This window comes from Gorilla gorilla, chromosome 4 (genome assembly GCF_029281585.2).
Source record: "Gorilla gorilla gorilla isolate KB3781 chromosome 4, NHGRI_mGorGor1-v2.1_pri, whole genome shotgun sequence".
Taxonomy (NCBI): Eukaryota; Metazoa; Chordata; class Mammalia; order Primates; family Hominidae; genus Gorilla; species Gorilla gorilla.
In genome coordinates, this window is record NC_073228.2 from 41034106 (window position 1) to 41055181 (window position 21076).

The 21076-nt window shown below is 39.0% G+C and overlaps 1 protein-coding gene across 9 annotated transcripts in view; it reads left to right on the top strand.

Moving 5' to 3' along the window:
* SPAG9 (sperm associated antigen 9) overlaps positions 1-21076 on the top strand; it is a 155517-nt gene that overhangs the window by 83189 nt on the left and 51252 nt on the right. For 5 of the 9 annotated variants that reach the window (XM_031010861.3, XM_031010864.3, XM_055387631.2 and 2 more), the window contains 3 exons: positions 6145-6186; positions 16531-16738; positions 17639-17738. In XM_031010861.3, coding sequence (XP_030866721.1) covers positions 6145-6186; positions 16531-16738; positions 17639-17738 — 350 coding nt within the window. The remainder of the gene's footprint in view (positions 1-6144; positions 6187-16530; positions 16739-17638; positions 17739-21076) is intronic. The other 4 variants (XM_031010865.3, XM_031010866.3, XM_019027914.4 and 1 more) reach the window with 1 other exon arrangement.

Below are 21076 nucleotides of genomic sequence, written 5' to 3' on the forward strand. Positions count from 1 at the left end.
TTTGGGAGGCCAAGGCAGGAGGATCACTTGAGTCCAGGAGTTCAAAACCAGCCTGGGCAACGTAGTGGGACTCCGTCTCTTTTTCCTTTTTTAAAAAAAATGTTTATACACACACACACACACACACACACACACACACACACACACACACACACTATATATATATATATATACATATATATATACACATATATATATATAACACATATATTTACTTATTTTATTTATATATATAATTTTTTTTTTTTTAATTTGAGATGGAGTCTAGCTTCGTCCCCCAGGCTGGAGTGCAATGGTGCAATCTCGGCTCACTGCAACCTCCACCTCCCGGGTTCAAGTGATTCTCCTGCCTCAGCCTTCCAAGTAGCTGAGATTACAGACGTCCACCACCGTGCCTGGCTAATTTTTGTGTTTTTAGTAGAGATGAGGTTTTGCCATGTTGGCCAGGCTCTTGACCTCAAGTGATCCGCCTGCCTCAGCCTCCCAAAGTCCTGGGACTACAGGCTTGAGCCACCGCGCCCGGCCTATTTTTTATGTATTTTTAAAATTTATTCCTCCAGTGTCAAGTGACTCTGTCTCTACAAAATATTTAAAAATCAGCTGGGCATGGTGGTGTGCGCCTCTAGTCACTGCTACTCAGGAGGCACAGGCAGGAGGATCAACTTCAGCCTGGGAGGCTGAGGCTATAGTGAGCCGTGATCATGCCACTGCACTGCAGCCTGGGTGACAGAGTAAGTCCTTGTCTCAAGAAAAATAATGAATAATAATAGTAATAGTCATGGGCTAAGACTGAGAATGGACAAAATGTTAAGGTGAGACAGTTAATCTTACTGAATTATATTCACAAAGAAGCTACAAATGAAGGAATTGGAAAACAAAAGGCCAAGTATAACCAAGACAGTCCTGAAGAACAATAAGTACAAGAACTTGCTCTACCAGGTATTAAGATTTACTATAAAGCTTAATTATTAAGGTGGTATAGTATTGCTTCATCTTCCCTTTCTCTTTCCTTTCTGCACAATTCAGTTCTAAAGCCACCAGGCAGGGCAGAGGAAGGTAAGGCTTTCCATGGTGCTTAGGAGCAGGGGTGGGGTTGTTATCATAACCTAAGCAAAGTTACAAGGGTAATCCATATGGGGTAGCCTGGTGTAGAGAGTCAGGGCCCCAGCAGCATTAAGGACATCCCTGCAGGATGGCAGCCAGGCTTGGGGGTACAAGACCCTAAACAGGATGATGAGAGCCTCCCCAAGGAGAGGTCCCAGGTATAGAGTGTCAGAGCCTGAGAAGGTGAGGAAGGCAGCATCTGTGTGTGGTAGGGGGAGAGGAGGCTGGAGTGGAGAAGAAAGAAGATGCATGGGAAAAGAAGGGTATTAGTGGAGGGCTGTAGTGGCAGAGAAGAGAGACCGTAAGAGACTTGAGCGCTGAAAGTCGAGGCACAAAGGGAGTTTTAGAATGGAAGAAGATGTCAGCAGGGTCAGCTGGTGTGGGGAAGTCAAGTAGAATGAGGACTGAATTTGTAAATTTATAGGTGTAGATTTGAGCAGTTTAAGTTGTAGGGCCAGTAACAGGAGTAACTGTAAATCATAAAAAGAGGAAATAACATGTGTAGACTACTCAAAATGGTGATTGTGGTGGGAGGAGAGAAAAAGTATAACTTGAGGTGGAGATTGGCAGAGCAGAGGGAAAAGTATAGAATGAGAGAGATTGGGTTGTTGCTATGCTTACAAGAAGGGTTCAATAGAGAGAAAAATTGAAGACAAGGGAGTGAAGAAAGATAATTGATATATCAGAATCCTAGAAGAAGGGCAGAGGGGAAGGGATCACATATCCCAGCTGCAATTCAGATCTCCTTCGTTGCTGAGACAGCTTCATTTTTCCTAGTCTTTTGCTGTTACAAATAATACTGTGGTAAATAACCAACCAAGGCCTAGAAAGCAGCATGAAAATTATATGGCTGGCATAGAGCATGCACACACATGTATGCATGTGTATACATATGTACTCCAAAAAAGTATTTTTTTCTTTGAAGAGCATCCTTGGTTGTTGATTATTAGTAGAATGTGACCTTTAGATCTGAGAAAAGCAATTTTAACTAACTAAACCAATTGGATAGACACCTACTTGTGAAAATTTTAGAGAGTTCTCATAAAATCACATGACTTGTGATACTTTAGTAAACTGCTGTGAGAAGCTCTTGTTAGCAGAGTTTGGTATGTAAAGCCAGTCAATGTGTGCTGCATTCTTCAGGGGATGTGCTTAGCATGCAGAACAGGAAATGTCTAAACAGAGCCAGCATTCTTGTTGAGAGAATTTTCCGTCCTCCTCCATTTATGGTTAAGTTCTGAAATTGTTCCTATTTCTTTAGTTTCCACAAGCTTTAATCTCTATAGTAGTTGAATCATATCTATTGTTATTTACAATTCCTATTATAAAATGCATATGTAATTTAAAAAGTTAAAGTTCGCAGTTTTAAATAACTTTTTTGAAGTAATTTTAGACTTACAGAAAAGTTGCAAAAATAGTGCAGAGTTCCATATACCCTTCACACAGCATCCCCTGATGTTAACTAACCATAATACAATCATCAAAGCTATGAAATTAACTTTGGTACAATACTGTTAGGTAAACCTGTATTCGAGTTTTACCAGTTTTTCCACTAATATCCTTTTTCCCTTCCAGAATCCAGCCCAGGATCCCATATTGCTTTTTTTAAAAAAATTTTTATTACAGACAGGGCCTCACTATGTTTGCCCAGGTTGGTCTCAAACTCCTGGCCTCAGGTAATCCTCCTGTCTCAGCCTGCCAAAGTGCAGGGATTATAGGCATGAGCCAGCACACCTGGCTTCCACATTGCCTTTGTACATTATGTCTCGCCAGTCTTCCCAGTGTGTAACAGTTCCTCAGTCTTGTCTTGTCTTTCATGACCTTGAGACTTTTGAAGAGTACTGGTTAGTTGTTTTGTAGAATGTCTCTCCCTTTGGGCTTCTCTGATTTCTCATTATTAGATTGAGGTTATGTATTTTTGGCGAGAATATAACAGAATCTAGTATCTTGGTGTGGATATACTTTGAGACTATGCAGATACCCTGTTTCTGCTCAAACTTTCATTCACTGATTTTAGCATCCACAGTGGGTTTTGCCTACAACAATTATTAGTAAAATATTGCTAATAGTTATTTTCTATTTTCTTCATTCTACATTTATTAATTGGAATTCTTCTATCAGGGAGAGTTGTCTTCTTCCCTCCTTCCCTCCAGTCCAGTTTGAATTCAAGGGATATATACATATATTATTCTGTGGGCTATGCGAACCTATCATTTCTTTGGTTTCTCAAATTTTTCTAGCTTTGGACATTGAGAGCTCTTTCAGGTTGGCTCCTGTGCTCTTTTGACATACCCCATCCTTTTTTGAATGCTTTCTTCCTTATTGGCACCGTAAGATGCTCTAAGCTGTTGTATTTTCCCTGCCCCACTCTTAAAAATTGGACTACTTCTCAAAGGAGCTCTGGCACATTTTTTGGGAGAAGCGTATTTAGGAACCAAGATCTAGGCATTATTCATTCATTTATTTCTGGTTTGGGTTTTTCCATTAGTTTATACCTCCTTTATAGAATTTTGTATTAGTGTGCATACTAGGGTAAAATAAAAGTAGAGTTTTAATAAAAAAAGGATTATGTGTTGTAATATTTCGTATTGTTTTGTTTATGACAGTGGATAAGGAATTTGTTCTATAAACTCAATTTTTGCTTATAAGCTTTTTTCCTCACATATATCTGCATGTGATAACTTTAGGAACCACCCATAGGTGACTGTTAGGGTTTGGAAGGAAAAAAAGGGTAAAGATTCTGTTGTGTTGTATGTTGACCAAGATGCCTATTATGTATGTTGAGAATAGAAACTGGTAAAGATGTAAATAAGCAGCACTTTCAAAATGGCGGTGTTTAAAGCTTGTATTTTAAATGTGACTTCATCTGAGGTAATTGGCACATAGGTATTTATTAGTAGTTACATTTACTGTTTAAACAGACTTTTAGAATAGGAGAAGTTGTTCAACACTTTCTACTGAAAAAATTACCTTTTTCACTCAAAAAAATTTATTGATGCTCACTGTGTTAGGCACAATGCCATGTACTAGAAATGTTGTTAAGGTGCTCAGAGGTCCAAATATTTTCTAAAAGAGGCCTTTATAATTTCTTTTAAAAAGTTATTTTACTACTCAGGAGGCTGAGGTGAGAAGACTGCTTGAAGCCACGAATTCCAGGTTGCAGTTCACTGTAATGGTGCCTGTGAATAGCCACGGCACTTCAGCCTGGGCAATATCGCAAGATCCTGTGTCTAAAAAATTATATTAATTCAGTTTCACAATTTTTAGTAATACTGAAGAATATAGAGTAGGAATGGGAAGTTTCTTCAACCCTAAATTTCATTTTTTCCCCCAGTCATTGTAAATAGTTGATGTATCCTTGGCCTTTTTCTTTACAGGTGCACATAGATATAATATCTTTTTAAAATAAGTGGGTTTATAAGTGTTTTCCTGCTGCTTGCTTTTTTTTTTCATTTAATGACATAGCTTGACAATCTTTCTACTTTTATATAGAGAGAGCTACCCAAGTTTTTACCTAGTTTTTGATGAAGAGAATGATTAAAGATGATGAGAATCTAGAATCAAAGATCTTATAAATAAACATTAAGTGCTCTTACCACCAAAAAAAAGTATGACGTGCTAGGTGTGTTTATTGGCTTGACTGTGGTGATTGTTTCACAATGTGTATTTAAAAAATCACCTTAACTGTATACTGTATTTGTCAGTTATATCTCAATAAAGCTAGGGGGAAAAAAAAAACCACATCTGTTAAAGAAGAGGCAGTCTGATTCCTACAAAGTGAATCATGCCTTGCTAATCTGTGTATTTTGTATTTTGTATTTTTTTTTGAGATGGAGTTTCGCTCTTGTTGCCCAGGATGTAGTGCAATGGCGTGATCTCCGCTCACTGCAACCTCCTTCTCCTGGGTTCAAGCGATTCTCCTGCCTCAGCCTCCAGAGCAGCTGGGATTACAGGAGCCCGCCACAACACCCAGCTAGTTTTGTATTTTTAGTAGAGACAAGGTTTCTCCATGTTGGTCAGGCTGGTCTTGGACTCCCAACCTCAGGTGATCCACCTGCCTTAGCCTCCCAAAGTGCTGGGATTACAGGTGTGTGCCACTGCGGCCGGCCTAATCTGTGTATTTTTAAGGGCATAACTGAGAGCTAGCAGCCTTTCAAAAAGACTTTGATAAATTTCCAGACCAAGAGTATTTGAAACTGTTGCTTTGTATTTAAGAGAAACACATCCATCTCATAGAGGGAAAATGTATAGATAGAAATAAAGAATATGAATAAATATATTTTTATGAAAAAGGATTTGGGACTGGGCACGTGGCTCATGCCTGTAATCCCAGCACTTTGGGAGGCCAAGGAAGATGGATCACTTGAGCCCAGGAGTTCAAGACCGGCCTGGGCAACAAGGCGATACCAAATCTCTACTAAAAGTATAAAAATTTATCCAGGCATGGTGGGGTACACCTCTAGTCCCAGCTACTTGGGAGGCTGAGGTGGGAGAATCACCTGAATCCTGCGAAGTTGAGGCTACAGCAAGCCGTGATCGTGTCACTGCACTCCAGCCTGGGCGACAGGAGTGAGACCCTGTCTCAAAAAAAATAAGAAAAAGGATTTGGATTTTAATGATCCTTTGATCGTTAGTGTTATCTAACTAATTCAGAAATGATAGAAGGAGGTGTGATAAACATTTCTGAGTATGCTGCACTGGATTATTAGTATGTTAAATAGTCAAAGGGACTGGAATAAACATCAGGAAGATTTCATAAAGTGGTGTAAGTAGAAAAAAAAGGTTAAACAATGAGCTGCATGTTGATAAGTATAAGACACTGATCCAAGTGGTGGCTTCTGAACCATGATATTACTTAAACTAGAGTGTTAAGGTCAGCTTAAGTCAAAACAAAACAAAGCTTCCAAACCCTCATTTTAAACACAGTAGATAGTAGATGAATCTTGTATCCTGGGAGATAGTACAAGCCAAAGTTACAGCTGTGTTAAAACCTAGTAAACACATAATTTTTTTCTCTTTTATAATCTTCCCTCTTCCTAGGTCAGCAATAGTCCTGAACCTCAGAAGGCTGTAGAACAGGAGGTGAGAATGGTGCTTCTTAACATTTTGCAAAAAGTATCCTAAAGTGATTAACTATTGATTACTTCCTCAACTGCTATTCTCAAGACATCAGATGCTCAGCTTGGAAGACTATTGTTGTAATTCATTGAAATATAAAAGAAAATTATTTCCACTATAGTGGTTGTCAGGGCTTTACTGCAATCTGTAATTTATTCCTTCCCCAAAGTAAGCATTTTTAAATAAAGGAAAGAAAATATAAGTAAATTCTGTGAAATTCAGCCTGTTTGCGTTTATCCAGCTCTATGTAATGGTATACTTTCCAGAAATACCTTCTTCAGGGCATAATGTATGTAACTTGTATTTGTCCTGAATGTGGCCTAGTGTGTCATCTTACAGTGGACTGCTTCCTTAGTTTAATAGAGTTCTTCATCTCCAGTCAGGGCACCATCCAGCTTTATTCATCAAACATCTGTTAAGAGCCTACTACGGGCCAGGTGTGGTGGCTCATGCCTGAAATCCCAGCACTCTGCCGAGGAAGGCGGATCACTTGGTCAGGAGTAGGAGTTCAAGACCAGCATGGCCAGTATGGTGAAACCTTGTCTCTACTAAAAATACAAAAATCAGCCAGGCATGGTGGCAGACACCTGTAATCCCAGGTACTTAGGAGTCTGAGGCAGGAGAATTGCTTGAACCCAGGAGGTGGAGGTTGCAGTGAGCTAAGATGGTGCCACTGCCCTCCAGCCTGGGCAACACAGCAAGACTCCATCTCAAAAAAAAAAAAAAAAAAAAAGCCTGCTACATGTCAGGCTTGATATGCTGGGCACTGGGGATAACAGGATATCTGTGACTTTCTCCTACGTGCTAGGTCAGGGGTTGACCTGGGTCCATGGAAGCCCTCTAGCATCAACAGTGAAACAGTATCCTCTTCCTTTGAAATATACTCAGAGTTAGGACATTCATACCTTTCCTTTAATAATTTGAATTCTCTTGAAGCTGCCATTCTGTTTACACTTAGATGGATTTTACCTAAATGTGAGTATCTAGAGTTAAGGTTTTTAGTGTTTCCTTTGGGTCACAGACTCTTAGGAGTCAAATTATTTGAAACTCTCCAGAAGAATGTATGTACACACCATTTTGTAACTCTTTTATGCCACATAGCTGTAAATCAAAAGAGTTTTAAGAACCAATGCTTTAGAGACTTACTTTTACTTGGGGAGAAAGAAATGTAGGTATAAAAGTATAATTATGTTAATAGTGAGGGATCCTATGTGGGGCTAGTTACTTGTTTGTAGTTTTGTCTTTATTTTCATTTGGCTTAAAACCCTCAAATCTAAGAGACAACTTAGGTAGCAGAGTTGCTTGCCTTTATATGGCTTATTTCAGAAGTTAGGCTACTCAGGAAAACACTACATTGGCATGTAGTGTCTGTAAGTTGAACTGAATGGGATAATTCATTTTCTCTAGTTGTAAACATAGTTTATAGTCTGTTAGAAAATAGTTATGCTGCAATGCCAGATAATCCATGACATATATATTCTATATAGCACTAAGCACATGGTGCATTTGGTAAATGGAACAACTGAAAATATTTTGAAGAGCTTATAGACTTAGCCTGATATCTAAAACCCATAAGAAAATGGCACAAAGACCAGATTGCTTTTACTGCAGTATCTCAAGTGAAACTGAAAGTAATGACGTTTATTTTGTGTGTGTGGTAAAAACACATGAAAATTACCATCTTACGACCTCTGATGTGGTCTCCACAGGGAGGAAAAAAATGACCATTTTAACCATTTTTAAGTATATAGTTCAATAGTGTAAGTATACAGTTCAATAGTGTTATGTATATTCATATTATTGTAAAACAGCACCAGAGCTTTTTCATCTTGCAAATCTAAAACTCTACACTCATTAAATAATAACTTCCTTTCCAACTACTGTAGCCCCCGGAAACTACCATTTTACTTTATGTTTCTATGAATTCGATGTCACATATTAAATACCGCACATAAATAGAATTATGTAGTGTTTGTCTTTTTGAGACTGGCTTATTTCATTTAGCATGATGTCCTCAAGGTTCATTCATGTTATATAGCATGTGACAGAATTCCCTTCCTTTTTAAGGCTGAGTAATATTTATTTGATTGTATGTGTACACCATATTTTGTTTATTTATTTGTGAATGGACATTTGGGTTGGTTTCACCTTATGGCTGTTACGAATAATGCTTTTGTGAATACATACCCAGAAGTGAGATTGCTGGATGATATGGTAGTTCTATTTTTAATGTTTTTAGGAACTTTCATACTGTTTTCCAGAGTGGTTGCATCATTTTACAATCCTACCAACAATGCACAAGTGTCTAATGTATTCACATCCTCTTTTTCTTGATAGTGGTCATCCTGATGGGGGCCAGGTGATGATATCTCATTGTGGTTTTGATTTGCATTTCTCCAATGATTAGTGGTGTTGATCATCATTTTATATGCTTCTTGGCCATTTGTGTTACATCTATTTTTTTTCAAAGCACAATTTAAATATGCACAGACATGCCATTCTTTTATATGCACTTCCAAATCTTGTACTAGCTTTTTGTGAACATTCTCTAGTGACATGTACACCTACGATGTGGCGTTCCCTAAAGGCTCTAAAGGGGAAAATGGGGCTATAAAATAAATATGTTAGAAAGAGACTTGATGACTGCGTAAGTCTCCGTGTTTGCCACCACTCATGCCATTGAAAAAGATATCTTAATGATGTCAGACAGTAGGATTTGATAGGCTAGTGGTCATTTGCAGTCAAGAGTATTAGCCAAAACAGCACAACCTGGCAAGTGACCTGTAAAGTCTAATATAAAATAGGAATTTGCAGTCTCAAGAAGCCACAGATTGAATGTGAAATGACAGCATGCAACTCCACTGGAACTTTATGTTGAATGATTCATAATAAATGCTTTTCAATTAGGACCTCTTAAGAATTTTCCGTTGTTTGCATACATAGTCATGTGTCGCTTAACAACAGAGATACATTCTGAGAAATGTGTACTTAGGTGATTTTGTTGTAGGAACATCATAGAGTGAATTTACGCAAACCTAGACAGTATAGCTTACTACACACCTGAACTATATGGTATGGCCTGTTGCTCTTAGGCTGCAACTTGTGCAGCATGTACTGAATACTGTAGGCAGTTGTAACACAGTGGTAACTATTTTGTGTACCTAAACATAGAAAAGATACAGTAAAAATACAATATGAAAAATTTAAAATGGTATACCTCTATAGGGCACTTACCGTGGATGGAGTTTGCAGGACTGCAAATGCTCTTGGTGAGTCAGTGAGTGAGCAGTGAGTGAATATGAAGGCCTAGAGCATTACTGGACATTATTGTAGACTTTATAAAATGCTGTCCACTTAAACTATACTACATTTATTTTTTTCTTCAATAATAAATTAATCTTAGCTTACTGTAACTTATTTACTTTATAAACTTTAAATTTTTTTACCTTTTTAATTTTTTTGTAATAATGTTTAGCTTAAAACACAAACACATTGTATAGCTCTATGAAAATATTTTCTTTATATCCTTATTCTATAAGCTTTTATCTATTTAAAAAAAATTTTTTTTTTTTTTTGCTTTTTAAACTTTTTTATTAAAAACCAAGACACACACATATTATTAGCCTTGGCCTACACAGGGTCAGGATCATCAATGTCAGTATCTTCCACCTCCACATCTTGTCCCACTGGAAAGTTTTCAGGAGCAATGACACACATGGAGCTATCACCTCCTATGATGATAGTGCTTTCTTCTAGAGTACTTCCTGAAGGACCTACCTGAGGCTGTTTTATAGTTAACTTTATTATTATTTTTAAGTAGAAGGAGGAGTATACTTTAAAATAACAATGAAAATTTTAGTAAATATATAAACCAGTAACATAATTGTTTATCATTATCAAGTATTATGTCCTGTATAGAATTGTATGTACTATACTTTTATACACCTGGCAGTGCAATAGTTTTGTTAACACACTAGGGCATTGCACTGGGATATTATGACAGTTGCAACATCACTGGGCAACAAGAATTTTTCAGCTTCATTTTAATCTTATGGGACCACCACTATATATGCTGTATGCCATCTATTATTGACCAAAATGTCATTATGCAGATGTGGCACATGATCGTATTATCTTATGAGTGTACTGTTGACCAAAAGTAGTATATTTTAATTTTTAACAGGTCGATGATTTTTTTTTTTTTTTTGAGACAAGGTCTTGCTCTGTTGCCCAGGCTGGAGTGCAGTGGTATGATCTTGGCTCACTGCAACCTCTTCCCCCTTCTGGATTCAAGTGATTCTCATGCCTCAGCCACCCAGGTAGCTGGGACTACAGGCATATGCCACTACACCCAGCTAATTTTTGTATTTTTGGTAGAGATGAGTTTTCACCATGTTGGCCAGGCTGGTCTCAAACTTCTGACCTCAAGTGATCCACCTGTCTTGGCCTCCCAAAGGGCTGTGATTACACACATGAGCCACTGTGCTTAGCCTCGTTCTGTCTTTAGTTGGAGGCAGTTAGTGAGGTATAATGCAAGAATATTGTGCCCCTGGCCAAATGCTTTGTCCGATTTCCCATCTAAGTGCTTTTCTGCTAATCTTAGAAGCTTTATGTCACCACTGCCTGGGATACCAAGAAGAAAGACCTCTTTCAAAAATGGTTTCCCGGCCGGGCGCAGTGGCTCACATCTCTAAACCCAGCACTTTGGGAGGCTGAGGCAGGCGGATCACCTGAGGTCAGGAGTTCGAGACCAGCCTGACCAACATGGAGAAACCCCGTCTCTACTAAAAATACAAAATTAGCTGGGCATGGTGGCGCATGCCTGTAATCCCAGCTACTCGGGAGGCTGAGGCAGGAGAATCACTTGAACCTGGGAGGCAGAGGTTGCGGTGAGCTAAGATTGCGCCATTGCACTACAGCCTGGGGCAACAAGAGTGAAACTTCGTCTCAAAAAAAAAAAAGAAAAGAAAAAAAAAAGAAAAGGGCTCAACCCCTAAAATCAGAGCTTTTCCCTTCTCAGCTCTCATGCTGTATCTCTGGGATCTAGTTGTCAGAAATATAGCCCACACATTGGGCTATTTTAAAGAGTGTAAAATATTTTTATGTGGTAAGTATAAAAGGGAAGTAAGTTACATATAAGTAAATCTCATTTTATTTGGATAGCCTAGGATAAATTTAAAACATAATTTTCTTCTAAGTAGATCCTAATTAACCACTTCCTTGTAGCCTGAAACCTTGGGATTGCTGAGGTATCATGGTCCCTTTCCTGTTTTAGGTTCAGCTCTCTCCTGGTTATTTCTTTTTTTTTTCTCTTTTCACCCCATGATATCTAGACTGTCTCCTGGTTATTTTATTTCATGCTCCCAGATCCACAAATGAATTTGGAAAGTAGGCCTTTGCCACACTTCATATGTTGTGAACTTTTAAATTACTAAATACAATTTTTTCTGAGGTGAAAATAACCTGCCTTTTATGGGGAGTGGGGGACTGGAATAATAAGGAGGAAGAAGAAATAATTTCTCTATATTTAAGAGGTAAATGAGAATTCCAAGATTGACCTCAAATTATTTATTTTTGACATAGTTTCAAAGGCATATCACTTTCTCATATAGATGAACTCAATATTCTCTAGGGCTTTCTGAATCCGCCATCTTAATGGGTTTTAAGTGCTTTCATCAACACTGTTTATCAGAAATACAGACTGTTTATATTTTTAAATGTGTGTTACGTTTGAAACTTTTAAAGAATGAGAATTCATGTACATGATAACATGGGTGCAATCTGAGCTCACTGCAGCCTCTGCCTCCTGGGTTCAAGCGATTCTCATGCTTTAGCATTCCTCGTAGCTGGAACTACAGGCATGCACCACCATGCTGGGCTAATTTTTGGCATTTTTAGTAGAGACAGTGTTTCACCAGGTTTCCCAGGCTGGTCTCAAACTCCTGGGATCAAGTGATATGCCCACCTCAACCTCTCAAAGTGCTGGGATTACAGGCATGAGCCGACCATGTCCAGCCAAATACCACTTATTTTTTAATCGAGTATACATCAAAGCAAAGACAATGCAAATGGTGCTCAGAGGGACTTCTAGTTGTTTTCACTATCAATCTCTTTGGCTCCAGAGGTGTTAAATACTGTCAGTTTTTTTTTTTATTTTTATTAATACTGTCAGTCTTTTTGACTCAACTCCAAACAAATGAATTTGCTGGAATTAGTAGGTTTCTATCAGATACTTTTATATTTTATATTGGGTGCCAGTTACCAATTCAAGAAAATAGCAATTTTTTTTTTTTTTTTTTTTTTTTTGAGACGGAGTCTCACCCTGTCACCAGACTGGAGTGCGGTGGCACAATCTTGGCTCACTGCAACCTCCGTCTCCTGGGTTCAATGAATCTCCTGCCTCAGCCTCCTGAGTACCTGGGATTACAGGCATGTGCCACGATGCCTGGCTAATTTTTGTATTTTTAGTAGAGATGGGGTTTCCGCATGTTGGCCAAGCTGGTCTGGAACTCCTGACCTCAACTAATCCACCTATCTCGGCCTTCCAAAGTGCTGGGATTACAGGCGTGAGCCACTGCACCTGGCCAATTTTTTTTTTTTTTTTTTTTTTGAGATGAAGTCTTGCTCTGTTGCCCAAGCTGGAGTGCAGTGGCGCAATCTTGCCTCACTGAAACCTCTGCCTCCTGGGTTCGAGCGATTCTCCTGCCTCAGCCTTTTTTATTTTATTGTGGTAAGAACATTTAATATGAGATCTACCCTCTAAAAATTTTAAGTGTACAATACATTATTATTGTTTTATGTGATGGGATCTTGCTGTGTTGCCCAGGCCATTCAAGCAATTCTTGTGCCTCAGACTCCGAACGAAGTAGCTGGGATTACAGGCATACATTAAGTACTGTACAATTTTTTTTTTTTTTTTTTGAGACAGAGTCTTGCTCTTGTTGCCCAGACTGGAGTGCAATGGTGCAATCTCGGCTTACTGCAACCTTTGCCTCCTGGGTTCAAGTGATTCTCTTGCCTCAGCCTCGCTAATAGCTGGGATTACAGACGTGTGCCACCACGCCTGGCTGATTTAGAGACGGAGTTTCTCCATGTTGGCCAGGCTTGTCTCGAACGCTTGACCTCAGGTGATCTGCCTGCCTCGTCCTCCCAAAGTGCTGGGATTACAGGCATGAGCCACCACACTTGGCCAAAGTATTGTACTCTTAACATGGATATACTATTTTATTTTTATATGTTGTGTAAAATATATTGTACAATATATTATAATTAATATGTACAATATACTGTAATTAATAGTGATACAGTATTGCACCTGCCATTAAAATGATGTTGACATCAGTGTGTAATTTTATCACTAATGCTTTTCCTTTTTTGGAGAGAGTCTCACTCTATCCCCCAGGCTGGAGTGCGGTGGTGCGATCTCAGCTCACTGCAGCCTCTGCCTCCCGGGTAGCTGGAATTACAGGCACCTGCCACCATGCCTAATTTTTGTATTTTTAGTAGATTACGGGTTTCGCCATGTTGGCCAGGCTGGTCTCAAACTCCTGACCTCAGGTGATCCGCCTGCCTGGGCCTCCCAAAATGTTGGGATTTCAGGCGTGAGCCACCGAGCCTGGCTGCTAATGCCTTTCATATTTTATTTTCAAATTTTCTATTTAGAAAAATCGGCTGGGCGCAATGGCTCACGCCTGTAATCCCAGCACTTTGGGAGGCTGAGGCCAGCGGATCGCTTGAGGCCAGGCATCTGAGACCAGCCTGGGCAGCGTGGCAAAACCCCGTCTGTACCAAAAATACAAAAAATTAGTGGGGCATGGTGACGCACGCCTGTAATCATAGGTGCTCAGGGGACTGAGGCACGAGAATCGCTTGAGCCTGGAAGGTGGAGGTTGCATTGAGCTGAGATTATGCCACTGCACTCCAGCCTGGGTGACAAGAATGAGACTCTGTCTTAGAAAAAAAAAGAAGAATCTCATGTATGCCTGGAAAAATACGATTTACTTAAATATTTCCCAATTATTTGCAGAGGAGCTAGAGAGATTATTTATTGATAATCGGTGACTCTTTATTGCCTTTTAAAAAAATTGTAACTTTCTCTGGGCAAATTTATTTCTTAACCAATTTTTAAAGTACTTTAGAATAAATTACTCAATTAAAATTTCTTTTAAATTAGTTCTATTTGTAGGTTGAACTTTCTGATGTTAGCCAAGGTGGATCTAAAGCTACCACTTCAGCATCAATAGCTAAATCGATGTGGCAATAATTCCTGCTGATACTCTTTTAAGGGAATTATATATAGTATATATAATTTATAATTAAAATATTATAAATATAAATTATAAAAATATATATTATTATACTAATAGTTACTATTATAATAGTTATAAATTATAAAAATATATAATGTATTTAGAATTATACAAATAGTTACTATTATAATAATAGTTCATATTTTAAATTCTTAGTATGTGTGAAACTAAGACATTAGTTTAAGTAAGTTTAGACATTAGACTAAACATTGCTAAGCCATAATGTAGAATAACTTAATAAGAATCTTAAGAAGTAGATACTGTTATCTATATTTTACAGATGATAAAACAAAGGTTTAGAAAGAATACATTACTTACCCAAGGTCATACATTTAGTGAATGATAAATTCACTTAATTTACCCTAACCCTGATTTATTGTTGTTGTTATTATTATTATTATTATTATTATTATTTTGAGATGGAGTTTCACTCTTGTTGCCCAGACTGGATGCAATCTCAGCTCACTGCAACCTCTGCCTCCCAGGTTCAAGTGTTTCTCCTGCCTCAGCCTCCCGAGTAGCTGGAATTGCAGGCATGCGCCACCATGCCCGGCTAATTTTTTGTATTTTTAGTAGAGACAGGGTTTCTCCATGTTTGTCAGGCTGGTCTTGAACTCCCGACCTCAGGTGATCCGCCTGCCTCGGCCTCCCAAAGTGTTGGGATTACAGGCGTGAGCCACTGCACCCGGCCTATTGTTGTTGTTGTTGTTATTATTATTATTATTATTATTATTATTAGTGGTGGTGGCTGTAAACTTTTTGTCAGTTTCTCTTTTCTTAAAACCTGGGTGCTCCAAAAGAACTTCATTTTTGATAGCCACTGGACAATTGTTTATAATTATTTTGGAGCTGCAAACCCCTTTGAATATCTGATAAAAGCTATGATTATTTTCCCAGAGAAATACATTGTACACAAATTTTTGCATACAATTTCAATTTGCATATACCTCTTGAAACCTATCTGTAGATCCTATAATAGTGATCAAATTTCAATGAGTATGTAACTCACCTGGATTGCTTGTTAAAATATAGATGACCTATTCTCACTGCCCAAAGTTTGGTGCATTAAGTCTAGAGTTGGACTTAGACTCTGTCTACTCCTCCCTACTCCCTACTCTTTTCTGTTTTTTCAAAGAGACAGGGTCTTGTTGGGCTCAAGGGATCCTCCCGCCTCAGCTGGGATTACAGGCATGTGCGTGGCTGGAATCTGCCCCCTCTCCCCGCTTTTTTTTTTTTTTTTTTGAGATGGAGTCTAGCTCCGTTGCTGAGGTGGGAGTGCAGTGGCGTGATCTCAGCTCACTGCAACCTCCGCCTCCCAGGTTCAAGCAATTCTCCTGCCTCAGCCTCCCAAGTAGCTGGGATTATAGGCGCCTGCCACCATGCCTGGCTACTTTTTGTATTTTTAGTAGAGACAGGGTTTCACCATGTTGGCCAGGCTGGTCTCGAATTCCTGACCTCGTGATCCGCCTGCCTCGGCCTCCCAAAGTGTTGGGATTACAGGTGTGAGCCACGGCGTTTTAACAAGCACTTTAAGCACTTCAAATGATTTAGATGCAGGATATTTTAATACCACACTTTACAAAGATAACCGAGGTTAAGAATTTGGTTATTCTACTTCTGTTTTAGATCAGCTATTTCAGAGTATGTGTTCTAAATGTTCTAAAGTAGGTCTTTATTACCAAGTGATTGTACAATATTGCAATTGCCATTAAGAATGATGTTGACATTAATGTATAGTTTTATTGCTAATAATTCTTTTATTTTCAAATTTTCTGTTTAGAAAAATCTCATTTGAAAAAATACAGTTTACTTAAATATTTCCTGATTATTTGCAGAGGGTCTAAAGAGAGTACTTACCGGTAATCAGTGGCTCTTTATTGCATTTATTTTGGAAAAAAAAATAGAACTATCTTTGGTAGATTTATTTCTCAACCCATTTAATGTGGTTTAGAGTAAATTCGTCATTTAAAATTTTATTTTAAATTATTTTTATTTGTAGGATGAGCTTTCTGATGTTAGCCAAGGCGGATCTAAAGCTACCACTCCAGCATCAACAGCTAATTCAGATGTGGCAACAATTCCTACTGATACTCCCTTAAAGGAAGAAAACGAAGGATTTGTGAAGGTTACAGATGTGCCAAATAAGTCAGAGATAAGCAAACACATTGAAGTACAGGTAGCCCAGGAAACTAGAAATGTATCTACTGGTGAGTGACCCTAGTTCTTTACTTACTAGGAAAGTATTCAGTAAACCTGGATAATGTGGGTATGAGAAAATATGTCTTTGTGGGTGTTGCCTGCTTTGTATTTATAAAATAGGCAGATATAGTTGGCCCTCTATATCTGTGGTTCTGCATCTGTAGATTGAAAATATTTGAAAAAAAAAATGATAGCTGTGCCTGTACTAAACATGTACATACTTTTTTCTTATTATCCCCTAAACAGTACAGTATGACAATTACTTACATAGCATTTACATTGTATTAGGTATTATAAGTAATCTAGAGATGATTTAAAGTATATGGGAGGATATTGATAAGTTGTATGCAAATACAATGCCATTTTATATAAGGGACCTGAGCATCCATGGATTTTGGTATTGTGGTAGGTTCTGGAACCAATCCCCCATGGATACTGAGATAAGACTGCACTTAATTGTATTCAATTGTAAATAAGCTTAAAAGAGGTAATGTTTAAATAGTCTTGGAGAGAAACTATTGGGGCCAGGAGTTGGGGGCCAGGAGGTCACAGAACCTAAAAGACGGGAGGACAGTTCTTTTCTGTCCCCTATCTTAGTTTAGTCTTTGTCTTTAGTTCCTTTAAATTCCATCTTTTAAATAAGAATGAAAGCAGGGCCTTGGATACATTGTACTGTGTGTTCCACAAAACACAAAGGAAAACTTTCTTTGGTTGCTTATTAGTTTTTGATACGATCTGTTAACTGAATATGTGATATATTGTGTAATGCTGTATTTCCTAAAATCCAGTCTTGCACATTTTTAAAAAATGTTCAAATGATACCTTTACACCCATAAAAACAACAGGATTTTTATATTGGGGTGCTGTGTAATATATGTATTGTTTATTTCATCATGTCCTTTTTTAAGGCTCTGCTGAAAATGAAGAAAAGTCAGAAGTTCAAGCAATCATCGAATCTACTCCTGAGCTGGATATGGACAAAGATCTCAGTGGATATAAAGGTTCAAGGTAACATAAATGTTAGATGAAGACATATTCTGCACCCCCCCACCCCCAACTCCCATAAACACTGTTCTCCAGTCTCTGCACAAAATGGATTCAGATGTTTTGTTGAAGAAATGTTAGTATTATATTCTAATTCCTATTTTTGAAACTGGACACTGTACATGGTTTAAATTTTTTGTTAAATGTTATCTTTGCAGGATAACAAATTAGGTGTATGAGCAGGAAGGATGGTGTCTTAGTCTATTTTGTACTGCTATAGCAAAATACCAGAGTGGGTAATTTATGTATTTATTTATTTGTTTATTTTTTTGAGACAGAGTTTCGCTCTTCTTGCCCAGGCTGGAGTGCAATGGTGCAATCTCGGCTCACCGCAACCTCCGCCTCCCAGGTTCAAGCAATTCTCCTCCCTCAGCCTCCCTAGTTGCTGGGATTACAGACATGTGCCACCACGCCTGGCTTATTTTGTATTTTTAGTAGAGACGGGGTTTCTCCATGTTGGTCAGGCTGGTCTCGAACTCCCAACCTCAGGTGATCCACCCGCCTCGGCCTCCCAAAGTCCTGGGATTACAGTCGTGAGCCACTGCGCCCAGCCTTGTTTATTTTTTTGAGATGGAGTCTCGCTCTGTAGCCCAGGCTGGAGTGCAGTGGTGCAATCTCAGCTCACTGCAACCTCTGCCTCCCAGGTTCAAGTGATTCTCCTGCCTCAGCCTCCCGAGTAGCTGGGATTACAGGCACCCACCACCATGCCTAGCTAATTTTTTTTTTGTATTTTTAGTAGAGACGGGGTTTCGCCATGTTGGCCAGGCTGGTGTCAAACTCCTGAGGTGATCAGCCTGCCTCGACCTCCCAAAGTGCTGAGATTACAGGCATGAGCCACTGCACCTGGCCAATTTATAAAGAACAGAAATTAATTTTCTCACAGTTCTGGAGGCTAGGAAGGCCAAGATCAAGGTGCTGGCAGGGTCAGGTGTCTGGTGAGGGCTGCTCTTTGCTTTCAAGTTGGTGCCTTGTTGCTGCATCCTCTGGAGGGGAGGAACTCTGTGTCTTCAAATAGAAGAAGGACAAGTGAGCCCTGAACACTGGATAAAGCCTCATTATTCTATAAGGACCCCAATCCTGTTTATACGGGAGAAGCCCTTATGGCCTAATCACCTCTTGAAGGCCCCATCTTAATACTATCACATTGGCAACAGCTGAATTTTATAGGGGACACATTCAAACTATAGCAGATAGGGGAAAAAAGACAGCCAAGACATATCCCGTACTTTCTGTAACTTGAAGAAACCAAGAAGCGGGAGTGAAGGAAGTAACAGAGTGGACATGGCAGGGCTGGCAGCGGTGCTACTTTGAGGGCATGAAACACACCTTTGGCTATGGAGCATGCTTATTTTAGGGCTAGCAGCCGGGGACTCCAGCCTGCCGGACACTTCAGTCCAGCCCCCTCCTGACTGGGCCTTATTACTCACAAGATTGCATTGTCCCAGACACTAACTTGGGTCCAGGGCCCCTCCCCCTAGCACTTACCTGGAGTTTGTGCATGTTTCCTGCTGCTGGATGGGTTCAGAAGGTGATTTCTTTTTTACGTGTACATATGCTAAATAAATGTAATTTAAAAAACAAAACAAAAAAGTTTGAACAAAGTTTTGTACCTTCCACCAGATCAGGAAGAGAGAATGTACTTCCATCTTGAGAACTGTAATCTCATTATTGGAAGAAATTAGTCTCATTTTAGTATCATTTTACATGGGAAGGCTGTTTAATGGTAGGAAGAAAATAGTTAGATCTCATCTTTTTTTTTTTGAGATGCAGTCTTGCTCTGTCGCCTAGGCTGGATGCAGTGGTGCTATCTCAGCTCACTGCAACCTTCACCCCACTCCCACCCCCACCCCCTCCCCCGGGTTCAAGCGATTCTCCCACCTCAGCCTCCCAAGTAGCTGGGACTACAGGCGAACACTGGGCTACTTTTTGTATTTTTAGTAGAGATGGGGTTTTACCACGTTGGCCAGGCTGGTCTTGAACTCCTGAGCACCAGTGATCCGCCTGCCTCAGCCTCCCAAAGTGCTGGGAGATTAGATATCATCTTAATCAGGATTATCCAAAATACATTGATGCTCAAGAATGTCAGACAGGAGCTACTGCCTTTCTTTTCATTTCTTCCATAAAGTTTATCCTTTAATTAATTAATGACTATAAAAATACAAGCCATTTATTGATCTCTGTTAAGCATTGTGCAGTCAGTACTCTGTAGCGGTTAAAAGCATAGACCCTAGAGTAAGACTGCATGGGTTCAAATCCTGTCTTGGATTTGAATCTTAGGTATGTTTTCTCATCTATAAAACAGCTTTGTGTTAATACCTCAGATGGTTGTGAGGATTAAATGAATCAATATATGATAAATCATTGCAAAATGCCCCATTCAATAAATGTTAAGTAATATTGTTTTCATCATGATTTTATATAATTTGATCCTAATTACAACCTTATGAGGTAGATCTTTTTATCCTTATTTTATAAATAAAGAGACTTAGAACTTGTTCAAAGTAGCTTGTCCCAGATTACCAAGCTAGCAAGAGGTGGACTTGGGATTCAAATCCAGAACCCTCTGTCTCTCTCTCTCTCTCTCAGACAGGTTCTCATTCTGTCGCCACTCTTTTTCCTGGATCCTACATCACCCTGCTTCTTGATTTATGCCTTTGTTTTGACAGAGCATATCCTTACTAGCTTTCTGGGTAAAGGGTGCACAACTCTATCACTTCTTAGCTCTCTCTTATGCTGTTTGTCTTCAGGTATCTAAAATAACATGTTCGTCCTGCCCCTCCTTCATCCCTCCCTTTTTCAGCTGAGATTCTGTGAGAAAATGTAGTCCTAATGCCCTAAGGCATCTCTTGTATATAATGAATTAGCTATGCTCCTGTGCGTCTAGAATAGGATTCTAGGTATGTACTTACCTTGGGAGAATGGAGAAAATACTCACTTAAATCCTTTTCTGTATTTTGTAGATCAAATATGGAACCCTGGTTGAAAAAGGCTGTGATGCTAGCTGTTGGCTTTCTGTAGTAGATGAGGATATAATGCCTAAACCACCATCCTTTCATCCTCCTAATATTATATATTTCAAATTCTGTTAGTTAAATTCATTATTTATATCAGTATGACTATATAAAATTAATCTGTAATTCTACTTAGCCACAGAATACAATATAATTACATTTCATTTATTTTTTTATTTTTTTCCCTCCTCCGAGATGGAGTCTCGCTTTGTCGCCCAGGCTGGAGTGCAGTGGTGTGATCTCGGCTCATTGCAACCTCTGCCTCTCAGGTTCAAGCAGTTCTCCTGCCTC